At 44.2% G+C, this 14,590-nt stretch overlaps 1 protein-coding gene and 1 pseudogene across 10 annotated transcripts in view; both read right to left on the bottom strand.

The window, feature by feature from the left end:
- The window catches only part of LOC309539766 (tigger transposable element-derived protein 1 pseudogene), a 247,767-nt pseudogene that overhangs the window by 156,161 nt on the left and 77,016 nt on the right, over nt 1–14,590 (bottom strand). The gene's annotated exons all lie outside the window — the stretch shown is intronic.
- The window catches only part of ADGRB1 (adhesion G protein-coupled receptor B1), a 388,463-nt gene continuing 385,745 nt past the window's right edge, over nt 11,873–14,590 (bottom strand). For all 9 annotated transcript variants that reach the window (XM_082235447.1, XM_082235451.1, XM_082235450.1 and 6 more), the window contains one exon: nt 11,873–13,416. In XM_082235447.1, the coding sequence (XP_082091573.1) occupies nt 13,219–13,416 (198 nt within the window). In that variant the 3' untranslated portion in view covers nt 11,873–13,218. The remainder of the gene's footprint in view (nt 13,417–14,590) is intronic.

The raw sequence follows: 14,590 nt of genomic DNA, 5'->3' as shown, positions 1-14,590 counted from the left end.
TAATGCTTCATGTTTTTAATGCTTTTCTTGGGACAATTCAGAAAGGGGTGTGGGGGAAAGCATCAGGTTCACACACCTTTGAAATTTATACTAAGGATCAGACCTCCTCATGCAGCGACTTCCTGGTCCTGAATGGGGTAACTGTGCCCCTGAAGGACCAGGTGCGCAGCCTGGGAGCCATTTTGGACTCACAGCTGTCCATGGAGGCGCAGGCCAATTCCGTGTCCAGGGCAGCTGTTTACCAGCTCCATCTGGTATGCAGGATGAGACCCTACCTGCCCGTGGACTGTCTCGCCAGAGTGCTGCATGCTCTGGTTATCTCCCGCTTGGACTACTGCCATGCGCTCTACGTGGGGCTACCTTTGAAGGTGACCCAGAAACTGCAACTAATCCAGAATGCGGCAGCTAGGCTGGTGACTGGGGGCAGCCACCGAGACCACATAACACCGATCCTGAAAGACCTGCATTGGCTCCCAGTACGTTTCCAAGCACAATTCAAAGTGTTGCTGCTGACCTTTAAAGCCCTAAACGGCCTCGGTCCTGTATACCTGAAGGAGCATCTCCACCCCCATCATTCAGTCCGGACACTGAGGTCCAGCGCCGAGGGCCTTCTGGTGGTTCCCTCACTTCAAATTACAGGGAAGTTACAGGGAACCAGGCAGAGGGCCTTCTCGGTAGTGGCACCCGTTCTGTGGAATGCCCTCCCACCAGATGTCAAAGAGAAGAACAACTACCAAACTTTTAGAAGACATCTGGAGGCAGCCCTCTTTAGGAAAGCTTTTAATGCTTAACAGACCACTGTATTTTAATACTTTGTTGGAAACCGCCTAAAGTGGCTGGGGAAACCCAGCCAGATGGGCGGGGTATAAATAATAAATTCTATTCTATTCTGTTCTATTCTATTCTGTTCTGTTCTGTTCTGTTCTGTTCTATTCTATTCTATTATGTCTGACAGTAACCTGATGATGCCGCAAGATCTTCTGGCAGACCAACTGTCCACACAACTCGATCGCATGAAGCACAAAGTTGCAAAGCGCTTAGTGATCATCATCAGCTAATGCCAAGCTTACTAAGAACAGAAGAATGCCATTGGCTTGATCCTGCTGGATCAAGCCAATGGCCCAGCACCCGGTTCTCACAGGGACCTGATGCCCCAATGGGGAAATCCACAACAGGCTTGGAGTACTTGTGCACTCATCCCCTTCTGTGGCAACTGGTATTCTAACAACTGGTATTGAGGAGCATTGCTGCTTCCAAATGGGGAGGCAGAGCATAGTCATCCTGGCTAGTGGCCATCACTAGCCCTTTCTTCTCCATGAATTTGTCCAAACCTCATTTAAAGCCATCTAGGTGGCACTGTGGGTTAAACCACAGAGCCTAGGACTTGCCGATCATAAGGTCGGTGGTTCGAATCCCCGCGACAGGGTGAGCTCCCGTTGCTCTGTCCCAGCTCCTGCCAACCTAGCAGTTTGAAAGCACATCAAAGTGCAAGTAGATAAATAGGTACCACTCCGGCAGGAAGGTAAACGACGTTTCCGTGCGCTGCTCTGGTTCGCCAGAAGCGGCTTAGTCATGCTGGCCACATGACCCAGAAGCTGTACGCCGGCTCCCTCAGCCAATAAAGCAAGATGAGCGCCGCAACCCCAGAGTCGTTCATGACTGGACCTAATGGTCAGGGGTCCCTTTACCTTTAGGTTGGTGGCCATCACTGTTTTGGAGAGGCAGGTTGGAAAGACTTTGAGGAATGTATCAAAAAACATAACTGAGAACCAAATCTTAATTTGGAAAATACTCCTGAGGACAAGGAAAATCTCCAAAGCGAGGAGGGAGGGAGGAGTTGAAGAACCCCAAGCAGATGCATGATTTAGTGAATTAATCTGAACTAACGAAAGCTGATAGAATTGACTTTCATTCTCACTCTCCGGCGAGATGAGAGGCACAAGCCAAAACTCTAATTCGCGCCCTCCTTCCCAGGAATAATCTGTGCGCCTCCCCTCCCCCAAATTACTCTGCCCAAGGAGCCTACCTGCTCACAAACCTATAGTATCAATTTATATGCTAATGGACCTTGCTTTGTGATTCAAGGCATGTCCCTATCAGGGCTGCGCTCACAGCGCAAAATGCATTTCATCTCCGAACGGAGGGTGCTGGGGCTCAAGGAAACAAAAAAGGCATCAAATCCTCAATAATTGGATCATTGATGGAGTTCGTCCCTGCAGATTAAGCTGCTGTTTCATCTCATCCTCTCACCTGTTTGGCAGGAGGCTTCTGAAAGTGTTTTGTAATTAGTTAAACTTTGTAAGGTGGTTGGGGGAGCGTGGAACTCACAAAAATATCCATTGACTTTTCTTTGGGGTTTGTTCCTTTTGAATGTTCCTCAGACAGGCCAACTCTCTCTCTCTCAAAAAAGAAAAGAAAAATAAATCAGTGGTCTTGATACAAGATGCATGCCTGAGAATGCAGGGAAATGCTGTCTGCAATTTAAAGCAAATCAACCTTTCAAATGCAACCGTTTGCAGATGACAGCAAAGTGGGAGGGGAAGCTAATACTGCAGAAGACAGCATCGGGGGTTCAATTTCAGAATTTCAGAGATTGGAGAATTTGGCCAAAACTAACAAAATCAGTTTCAACAGGGACAAAGGGAATGTTCTGCACCTAGGCAGGAATGACCAGATGCAGAAATATGGGGTATAGGATATGTGAAAATGATCTAGGGGTCTTAATAGATCGCAATCACATATAGAATCATAAAACTGTAGAGCTGGAAGGGACCCGAGGGTCATCTAGTCCAGCCTCCCTGTAATACAGGAATCGCAACTAAACCATTCCTGACCGGTGGCCGTCCAACCTGTGCTTTGTTGTTTAGTCACTTAGTCATGCCCGACTCTTCATGACCCCATGGACCAGAGCACAGCTGAACAGACACTTGGGCTGGGCTGTTGTTTAAGGGTGGGTGAGGGTTGTTGCTGTTATTGATATTATTTTTTATTATTGTTATAAGTTTGTGGGTGCAAGACTCCCTGAAATTCCTTTTTTTTATAAATATTTATTGAATTTTCACAAATTATAAAAACACACATATTACACAATACAAACATACACACACAAAAACAAACAAACATGTATAATTTCAAATCCTCTTTTTTCTTAAACCTTGCTTCAGCGACTTCCCCATACCTCCCCTTTCTGCATTCCAATTTCCAAATTTGTTTCAGCAAATCCTCCCCCTTAATTTTATCCAATTGTTTCCTTTTGTTTCCTTTTACTTAGTCTTTTTCAGCTGTAATCCCTTGCTTTCTATAACCAAGACTCCCTGAAATTCCTGGCACCAGCAGTGTTAGAATTTAATTAAGGCATGGAGGTGTTAGAATGAGGAATAAGACAGATGCTGTGCTTTGGACTCATGTATATAAAGCCAGACCCCTGTGATCAGTCTCTGTGTTAGACAATGGTAATCCTAGGGAATCAACATAAATTAAGTATTAATTAAGTCATGCTAATCCCCTTTGAGGTGTTAGCCTGGGTCATTAGCAGAAGATGAAAATGAGTGTGGCCTCTGCTTGGGTTACATAAAGCCAGGGGTTTAGACTAGATAGGTGTAATGTGAGCAGAAGCTGAGTGCCAAGTATTGAAGTTATAGGGTGGAGTTAGGAAGCAACGTGCTGAAGAGAGAGGCAGAGAAATGGCTCCTGGTGGTTTGAATCCTTATGGAGAAGGGAAGATCGTCTTGGAGTGTAACGCTGGGGACCCCTCCATTGTAGACTCTGACTGTGTATATGTGTAAAAAACAACAACCACCCATATATCATAAAGACACCACAATCTCCGCTGTGCCTCATTCTCCCAAAGAAACAGAGACACTGGAACTCCTAAAAGCTTGAACTGCTGTGAAGATTAGGGTGGTGTACAACATATCTTTATTTTGGATCTTGTGATTTATGTGGAAGCTGTTCAGTTTGGTTGCATATTTTTTGATTCTAGATTCAGGTAGGTATTCAGGTAGGTAGCCATGTTGGTCTGACACAGTCAAATGATTAAAAAATTGTCCAGTAGCACCTTAGAGACCAACTAAGTTTGTTCTGGGTATAAGCTTTCGTGTGCATGCACACTTCTTCAGAAGAATATCTGAATTGGTATCTAAAGAAGTGTGCATGCACACGAAAGCTTATACCCAGAACAAACTTAGTTGGTCTCCAAGGTGCTACTGGACAATTTTTTTTATTTTTTTTTCTTTTGTTGTTTTTGTATATGACTACTTTTGCAACATGGTAATTGTGTATTTTTTTATGTTGCGAGCAACCTTGAGCATTGTTCAAACTATGGAAAGGCGGTATATGAAATAAATGAAATTATGTCTGTATGCACGCCCGATTCCCTATTCAACATAGACAGACATAGGCAGCAGCTTCCCAAATGTATCCATGATTAGAGATGTGAGAAGGCAAAGTGGTCCATTCTGCTCTGCATTTGATGCACGCACCCCTGCTTTCACACTGCTGCACTTCATCTTCTGCCAAGAACCACGTTATTCAACTTGTTGTCGACAGTGGCAAAATTAGGCAATTTATCATGTGACTGCATGGAGTTCACCCGAGAAAGAGCATAACTTATGTAACCTAAGCAGCTGATTACGGAAATTATGGTGTCATGATATTGTTCTCCTCGGGGCAGAGGAAGCTCTTTCGGCACCCATACAGATTGTTGAATGGTCACTGTAAAATGTGAGGGTTCATTATTGTTTCACAAGTTGTGTATGTCTTTAAGGGCCAGGGCAAATAACGAGACCCAGTCTTACAGCTGTGAAACATAGCAGGTGCTGCTAGGTTGTGTTATTTTTCTTTTTTTATATAATAATATTTATTGAAACACAAAAAAAATTTGTATTACACACAAAAAAAACATTACAAAAATAGAAAAAAAACAAAAACACAAAAAGAAAAAGAAAAAATAAGACCATCACTTTCAAATTTCCATTCCCTTCTTTCCATGACCTCCTCCTCCCATCTCCTGTATCTTGGTTAATAATTATAACAGCAAATCCTTTCCATAATTCATAATATTTTATCATTACATTACCTTACTCTCTTGTCATCCTGTCTTAAAACAACAACCTTAGAGCTTGAAACTTTGATCTTTTTTACCAACTTCTCATAACCATTACCCTTTTGCCAAATTCTTTAAACATTTTTATAAGAGCCAAGTAATTTCATCTCAACACAATTTTAATTGTGTTAATTAAGTTGCGTCAGCATTTGGGCATAGTATATAAGGAGCAGCACCTAGTTCTCTCATTACCCTGGGGGATGGGTTGGGTCATGTTTGTTGTTGTTATCTTTAGTGTAAAAGGAGTTTTTGTTTTGATATTAAAACCTTGTTAAAGTTCTTTTTGAGTTCCTTGTTATGCATGGTCTCCCCAGCAAGCTCTCTGCAACGCTACTAAACTGCAAATAGCCAACACAGACTGTGCCCAACCAGACTGCGCATGCGCAAAAGACCATACGTGCTGCCGCATGTGCGGCGTTTGTACCCGTATGGACCTGGTTCGCTCTACAGCTGGGGGGAGGCAGTGGGTCATCTTGTCACCACTCCCAGGGTGGCACCCGGGGACTGACACCCCCCTTCATACGCCCCTGGTTCTACTCCAGTCATTTCAATGCAAAGGACATTCCGGTGTGGGGTGCGGGAAGAATCCGTTACATATCATTTGCAGATACCATTCGTACCTCCTGGATTGATCTCTGCTATAGGCATGGGGTGACTAAGCAAACATCAGAAATTTCCACTAGGATTTCTATTTGCAGCAGAATTCTTTGACACCCCTGGTCGACACACACTCATTTCTTTCTTCATACCAAGTTCAAAGAGTGCCTTAAATGCAGCTGAGATAGCTTAGTTGGTGGAGCATGAGACAATCTCAGGGTTGTGGGTTCACGTTAGGCAAAAGATTCTTGCATTGCAGGGGGTTGGACTAGAAGCATAGCTGTCAACTTTCCCTCTTTTTTTAAAGGGAAATCCCCTTATTCCGAATAGGATTACTCGCAAGAAAAGGGAAAAGTTGACAGCTATGACTGGAACACCCTCATGGTCCCGTCCAACTCTACAATTCTATGAAAAATATATCGGCACGGCATGAATTTACACATTGTTCTTTTATTAGAAAGAAGACACATTCATGTGTGCTCTGAAAACTGTACAGAAATAACTGACAAACAGAGAGGTCGGTGGTGGGAGAAACAGAGTGAACCCAAGAAAACTGGGGCAGGGGAGAGGAGATTATAGCAACAGTTATCAAACAAACTTTTGTTTCAGAAATTACCTAACATGGACCTGCTACTGGAGTGAATGGGATAACTGGTGGATGATGGTAGAAGAAAATGGAGTTTCCATTGGGGCAGGCAGAGATTAAAAGCTTGAAAACACAGTAGGAATAGGTTTGTGTGCTAAAAAAATATTTGGGCACCATCTGTCAAGATATTCTCCCATAGAACTCTTATCCACTTTATAAGGAGCTTGAGCAGGAGATATACCCCACTGGATATAGTTTCCACTTTGAATGATTAGAGTAGTTACAATGATATGCAACTTAGCATTCTGAGGCTGTTTTGTGCTTTTGACTTTCAAAGAATCATCTAAAACATGACCATTACATCACAGATTTCTTTTTTAAAAATAGGTAAACTTTTTATTCTTAAAAACAAAGCAAAGTAACCTACCAAAAAAATTGGATTTTAAAAAATAAAATGGTTTTAAATGAACAGACTTCTTTTATTTGTAACAGTACATACTAATTATGAAAGAAATGTCATTATGCTGCTGGTGGTTTAAAAAATAAAGACAAAACCCCCACAATATAATAGAATATATTAGAAACATACGGTAAGTAAGATTGCCTTCATATCAAGCAGCTGACATAGAACAGGAGTGTGGTTTGATATTTTAAAGTTGGTGCTCCTTTCATTTGCTTAATAAACTCCACAATTTTATGATTCTATGAAGAACAGCAGTTCAAACCTTCATTTAGACTCTTTCTGTGGTTTATGCTTACAGTGGTCACCCCTGTTCAGACCAGTAATATTTGTCTGGGTGCATGACTTCTGTTTATTCTGTCTGGAACTGCAAGCACCCCCTGTTAGAAGGCACATTGTTGCTGATTGTGTTTTCCCTGCAAACAATGTCTTTTGGGCTAACTATGACACTCTCCTTGGTCAACAGGTAGACATATAGCCATGCCATGCTTGCGCATACCTGGATCTGGGCAAAACAGCAATTCCTCACAATGGCAGAAGGGAGGAAGACTTTGGGTTGCATTCAACATAGTGTTCTATCATGGCCTGCTTAGCACAAGTGCATTGGGACTTTCCCTGTCTCCTCGCCCTGTGCACCTCAAAAATCTGTTTTGGGAGTTCCCTCAACTTTCCAGAGCAGATATGGAAAGGATGTGAGGTGTCCATATGGGGGAGTCAAGGGGAAAGTCCTGTTGCTCTCATCTTAAGGTAAAGGGACCCCTGACCAGTAGGTCCAGTCGTGGCCGACTCTGGGGTTGCGGCACTCATCTTGCTTTACTGGCTGAGGGAACCGGCGTATAGCTTCCGGGTCATGTGGCCAGTATGACTAAGCTGCTTCTGGCGAACCAGAGCAGCACACAGAAATGCCATTTACCTTCCCGCCAGAGCGGTTCTTATTTATCTACTTGCACTTTGATGTGCTTTCGAACTGCTAGGTTGGCAGGAGCAGGGACCGAGCAATGGGAGCTCACCCTGTTGTGGGGATTCGAACCGCTGACCTTCTGATCGGCAAGTCCTAGGCTCTGTGGTTTAACCCACAGCAGCACCCGCGTCCCTGCACTCATCTTAGTCCTTGCATTAATAGGATGAATATGACTCCTTTTCCCTGTCCCTTGTCACACAAAGAATTGGATGGTTTGTTTCTGTAAATCTCAGTCCACCTTATGGTCTAGCCCATGGGTAGGCAAACTAAGGCCCAGGGGCTGGATCTGGCCCAATCGCCTTCTAAATCCAGCCCGCGGACGGTCCAGGAATCAGCGTGTTTTTACATGAGTAGAATGTGTCCTTTTATTGAAAAGGCATCTCTGGGTTATTTGTGGGAATAGGAATTTGTTCACTTTTTTCTTCTTCAAAATATTGTCTGGTCCCCCACAAGGTCTGAGGGACAGTGGACCAGCCCCCTGCTGAAAAAGTTTGCTGACCCCTGGTAGCCCCACTCATTTCTCATAAACTGTTCTCTTAATTTCTTATACTCCCCATAATTCTACCCATGAACCACATTTCGTTGTTTGTTTCAAGGCAGTCAAACGCTTTTGAGAATGTTCTGTGATGTAATGAGCTACTCTTGCAATTTACAATTTCAATTTAGGTCAATGCATTCCAAAAATGACATCTTCATGCCAAAACTACCCAGAAAAGCCCACTGGTTATTTGTGCACTTTGGTGCACAAATAAATGACCACGAGAATCATGGTGCAACCCCAAGTCATAAGCAACCACATTAGGACCATAGGGAAGACCCTTGGTGAGTCCCATACAGCTCCGTCTGGAAACTACACATTTACAGACTTGGACTGAATTCATGCTAAGTCTCTTGATCGCAGTGGATTTAATACTTTGATTACCTCGGTAAAGCCCAGCATGAGATTTTGTTAAAAAGTATCTACCTAGCATATGCATGGTATTAATGAATCCAGCACTGCTATAACCCCTTCTCTGCCTTCCCATGTGCAAACAAGTCTCTCTGGGATTTAAGGGTGAGCTCTAGTCACTTTTCATTTATGTTCCTACCCTGCCTTTTCAACAAGGAGTTCAGGGCAACATACATGGAAGGTGAAGATTCCACATGGTATCCTCAGAACAACTCTGTGAGGTAGGTGTAGTTAAAATCTTGAGTGAGTTCTGTGGCTGGGTGAGAATTTGGGACTAAGTCTCTGTGGTCCATGACTGGCACCCGGTTAACTTTACAAACCTTTGCCCTCACCGCACAACAACCTACCAATGTGCTGCCACTGATTCTAGTGATAGTCTCAGAAAAATGAACCAGGGATTTGCATTATGCTGTGCAGCTCTCATGCAGTGTCACTAATATCCAGGGCACGAATACACTGCAGGGAGCTGTACCCATTGACCTGAGATGTTTCAGCTGCTCATGGACATCTTTCCAAGTATTTCATAGAATCATAGCATGGAAGAATTGGAACTTGGAAGGGACATGTGGGTCATTTAGTCCAACAAAACCAGAGGCAGTTTTAGGGTGGTATGGCCAAGTTTCTCTGCACTGATCTCTGAGCCTAAGGAGTGGCGCAGGGTGTTGCAACTATGATGTAGTGAATTGAGCAGAATGGAAGGTGAGAGGTGGGATTTTGGCCTCACACAGGTCCCCAATGAAATTTTAAAAGTCCACCCCTGATGGAAGCATCCATAACAGTTGGCCATCCAACCTCTGCTTAAAATCCTCCAGTGAAAGAGAGTCTACCTTAAGTTTACCAGATGTTCCCGTTTCCCAGGGACAGTGCCCGGATTTACAGCTTTCTCAGCATTTACATTTACATAGCAAACAATAAGTGTCCCTGGATTCATTGAAAAAAATCTGGTCACCTTAGTCTATCACCTTCCAAGGGAATTTGTTCAGATGAAGTCTTCCCACCCCCTCTCTCTATGTAGGATCTTCCCATGTTCCTGGTCTAAAAGCATGGACCAAGGATGTGGAACCTGTGGCCCTCCAGATGCTGTTGGACTCCAGCCCCCAGCAGCATAGCCAATGGTCAGGGATGATGAGAGTTGCACATCAGGAGGACCACAGGTTCCCTGTGTAACCAGAAAGTATGGGAAGCGTTTGCGCAAGAAGCTCTGGTGGGACCATACACTACCATTTATAATGAAAAAGGAGGACTGACGGGACCTGCCATCAAACCATTGGTCCATCAGTATTGTCTACGCTGACCAGTACCAGCAGCGGCTCTCTGGGGTTTTAGGAAGCCCCCCCCCAGCCCTAACAGGAGATGCTGAAGATTGAACCTGGAACCTTCTGCATGCACAGCAGAATCCCTACCACTGAGTTACAGCTTTTCCCAATGAATAAGAGGACAACACAAGCTGTCAAGACCCAACACATGAGAAAGGTATGGCTAGGTATGAATTAGATGAGCCTTTGACTTCCATAGATGCTTCAGTGTGCCTTGAGTTAGACATGAAGTCCATTCCTAGAAACTTCCAGTATATTTCTTGGTGAGATTCCCCCCCCCCCATTATGAGAACAAATAGAAACAATAATTTGATCGGTGTGAATTCCCCCTTCCTCCAATCCTTATCCCAGGGACTTTCCTTCTTAAGGGCTGGAAAGACCTTGGGTGTAATATACACTTGAATGGGAACTGCATAAGAGCACACCTAGGGCTCTTGCACATTTCCCGTTCTCTTCGGTGTTGCTTGCCTGGCGCATGTTGCCAGTGGCTGATGTCCAGTTTCACTGAGTCTTACGGAGGACAAATTCGTTTCAAGTCAAGAGCAACTTGTATGCTCCAGTCTTCGATGTGTTTGCAATCTGCCCCATTCACTGCAATGGAGGATGCAACTCCACTTTTACAATGCACTCTCCACTGAAGAAAATGGAACAGACTTTCTCAGCAGGGATATCAGTGTGTACAGCTATGAGAGCCACCAGACATTGCCCAGTACATGCAATCTATCCCTGATGGAAAGGATTCCCTATCTCTCTCCATTCAACCCATAAACCCATTTCCCCCAAATTCAGTTTGGATCTGCCCCACAACCCAACCCCAGTCCACAACAACAAAAGATAATTGCAGGTTTGCAGGCAAAATATTATAACAAAAAAGCATATTAGGTCCCTTCCAGCCCCAAATGAAAAACGCTCAAACAAAAGTTTAGGGACAATAATACGAAGATTGCTATGACAAAATAGACAAGGAGGGGTTATCTGGAGTCTTTTACTGTGTCTGTGGGTTTGGGAAAGATCCTGCACCTTTGTCCCCCCCCCCAAAAAAAAAAAAATTGGTGATTTTTCTCTATAAAAAAACCCCTGATCTATTTTTCTTCACTGAAATATTGCTGATTGTTTTACGGTTAAAAGAAAAGGCAGGATTATGTCTGAGGAAAGCTTGCGATTTGTTATTTCACCACCAGAAAATAAGAGAGGAAGCAATTCCACATGTTCATTTTTCCTCAGAAAAGATCAAAACTGCTTGATCAATTCCTATACTCCTCTTGCCTTCTTGCAGAACACTTTCCAGCTAACTTGGCCACTTGGAAAGTGGCGGCATCGATTTCTGTTTGAGGTCTTATGGAAACACAGAGAGAAACGTGTTTTAAAACATGGTGGTTCTGAATTCAAAGTCTGAGGGGGTCAGACTTTTTTTTTTAAAAAAACTTGGTGTCAAGAGGAAGACGCCAAATGCATCAGGCCATTTCCTCGACACAATATGATAATCCAAACCCTGAAGATGAAGAAGAAGAAGAGTTTGGATTTGATATCCCGCCTTTCACTCCCCTTCAGGAGTCTCAAAGCGGCTAACAATCTCCTTTCCCTTCCTCCCCCACAACAAACACTCTGTGAGGTGAGTGAGGCTGAGAGACTTCAAAGAAGTGTGACTGGCCCAAGGTCACCCAGCAGCTGCATGTGGAGGAGCGGGGACGCGAACCCGGTTACCCAGATTACGTGACTACCGCTCTTAACCACTACACCACACTACACCACACTACACCACAGGAAGACCTGCATGTTAAGATGCTTCCATACTTTTTCCTCGCAGGAGAAAGCCGGGAGAACATCTCCACCCCATCTGCATGGGACAGAAGCATGGAAAAATGAGTGGAATGATGCACGCCAAAGAAATGGAACTCCTTGGGTTTCAAGTTCTCTTTTTATTGAAGAAAAGAAAAAGAAGAAAAAAAAAATAGATTTTTTTTCCCAAGTGGAATTTACTCAATTTTTTTTTTCCAGTTTGACTCAAAGTCCCTAAGGCAATGTTCTCCATATGTTCTCAACTTTTCCATGTCTCTTAACCGGGGACCGTCCACTTGAGGAAGCTGACCGGAGGAAAGATGTTGTTCAGTCTTTAGAAAGCAACGAGGGGGGAAAATGAGGCCACACATGAACCTTTGTACAAAGGCCCACAATGAGCTTGCCTAGAGTCTACTAGCAGTCAACATATGACCTACATTCTTGTTTGTTCATTGTTTGTTTGCTTGGTTTTTTGTTTTTTTTTTGTTTTTTAAAAAAACCTCCCCTTCCCACTCAAGGTTCTTCTCTCTCTCTTTTTTGTCTGGAAACCAGTTGAGTGGATCTCAATTGTCTTAAGTGGAGATCTCTTCATTGTCCATACATCACACTTTTTATTGTTATTGTTTTTTACGGAGAGTTCAGAAAATCTAGGATGGAAGGAGATGTCCGCTGCCACCACCAGGACTCCCTCTTCCATCCAACTTCCCTGCCCCAATCAGGCACCCTCTGAGCTAGCTCCCAGAAGACTGCTGGAGAAATCCCAACTTTCTGACGAGGAGGCCTCTTCCTGGTTGAGGGGGATCTCTGTTCCTGATGACCTTCTGGTGGCTGCGAGGAGACAGAAGGGAGATGGGCAGGTTCCTCTCAATCCACCTCTAGAAGAGACAATGGGTCACAGGATGTGTCCAGTGGAACTGTGGATACCCAATGCTCCTCTTGAGTTTCCATTCCAGACATCCATTGTGGCAGCATGATTAGCAGCATCCTCTTGGTAAAGACCCTCCGTTAATCCATTTGCCGCTGAGGCCGATGTCATTTTTTAAAAAGAAAACAACAACCTCTAATCCTCCCTTTCCCCTTATTATTTCATCATTCCCTTCCCTTCGCCGTTGCCTTCTCTCTTCCCCCACCCACCCCCCGGCCATCTTCCTTACCTGGGAAAGACCGTATTGCGTTCCGTACCTACTGCTACTATGTTCTACAAAGTAATAGTTTTCCCCACCCAACTCTGTCTCCCGAGAACAATACAAAGGTTACTCCATATTATGTTTCCTTTTTAACTGAAAGGTTTCGAAAAGAAACCAACAGACATTGCTCTCTTGCTCCATTTCAATTCCGTTTGATTGGTTCTCTTTTTATTATTATTATTTTAAAAAATCTTTATCTGTTTGTATTTTGTGTTTTGTTTTCCAGGGTGGGGGGGAAAGGACACCCAAAGAGTCTTTCTTCTTGCTTTTTTTCCCTCCTCAGACCTCTGTCTGGAGGTCGATAATGTCCTGTCCCACCAGGGGGATTGTGGCGCCCGCCTTTTCCCACTCAACAGTTTTGAGTTCCAAGGGAGACTGTGACACCATCTCCATGTCCTTTTTAACCCACGCCGGCGGGGAGTGGACCTTCCGGATCCCTTCCCAGGGTCTCTTGTTTGGTGTCTGCTGTTTTTCTTGCTGCAACAAAAGGGGGGAACAAAACAGAAAAAAAAGATCAGATTTCCAAGAAATTAAGTTGAGAGGAAGGCCAAAAGGTTTTGTCAATTCTTTTGGCTGAATTGATAAAAAAAAAGCCTTCGGTCGATTAAAATGACACTGGATTAATTGGGAGGTGGATGGCTTTAAAATTAATTACTTGAATGCAAGTATTTGCAAAAGCCTCAGGTGACAGTCAATATATTTGAAAAGGTAATTTCCCCCTTTCCCTCCTTTACTAAAGAATATGCATTTGTAGTGGCAACTTCAGTGCATTCATTACTCCCCCCCCCCGCACCAAAAAGCCATGTCCATTTGGAGCAATTTGGGTTGGGGTAATTGCATGATAAGAGAAGGATAAATCCTCCTTCCCTGGCACTGGGCCTTGGCCATGAATGCCCTACCAGAGGGATGGAGACCCTTCAGCCTGGTGCTTGAATCTGGTCCTCCATATCTCCCTGTTTAGTCTCCGAAACTCTCCCCAGACCACACCCCCTCATCAGCCCTGTTCCAGACTCCCCTCTGGTACTCTGGTTTGGCTGAAATGTGTCCTTGAGCTGTGATAATGCTTCTTGTCTGGATGGATGAAGAGATGTGGGTGGGAGAGGTTTGCAGAAACTTCTGGGTACCTAGAATGCACCCTGCGGTATTGTCAGGGATTGTGCTGAGGAGGGCTGCACTGAGGAGGAATGGTGGAAGCCTCCCCCTGCTCCTGAGCAGGATCCTGAATCTTCCCAGGAGCAGTGGGACAGTATAGATTTGGAACAGTGATTTGCAAAGGGACATAGTTCAGAAGGCAGAAGTTGGGAAGAACTTGGTGGGGAACAGCTAGGAGAAGAAGAACTGGGAAAGAGAGAGAGTTAACAGACACACTCTCTCTGGAATGTGTCCATCTGATCAGTCCAAGGTCAAGGAGATCAGGTAAGGTGGCAGCTCTGAAAGCTTGGTGGTTGCGAGATCAGGCTGCAAGATGCGGTAGTGACGTGGGTGACAAGGGGGGAAGTGGATGGAATCTTTAACTGGGAGCACCTTCATTCCTAGGAATGGATTCTTTGTTCTCTTGCTGTGATCATTAAAATCTCAAACTGGTAAGAGTCTCCTTTTATTTTGTTCTGTTTATCTACTGCCAAAGGGGGACGGGGAGGAAGCTGAGTCC

Source organism: Podarcis vaucheri, assembly GCF_965113315.1.
Source record: "Podarcis vaucheri genome assembly, chromosome: 8".
NCBI classification, from domain to species: domain Eukaryota; kingdom Metazoa; phylum Chordata; class Lepidosauria; order Squamata; family Lacertidae; genus Podarcis; species Podarcis vaucheri.
The sequence above is the reverse complement of the archived record's forward strand: the minus strand, read 5'-3'. Positions and strand labels throughout refer to the sequence as shown.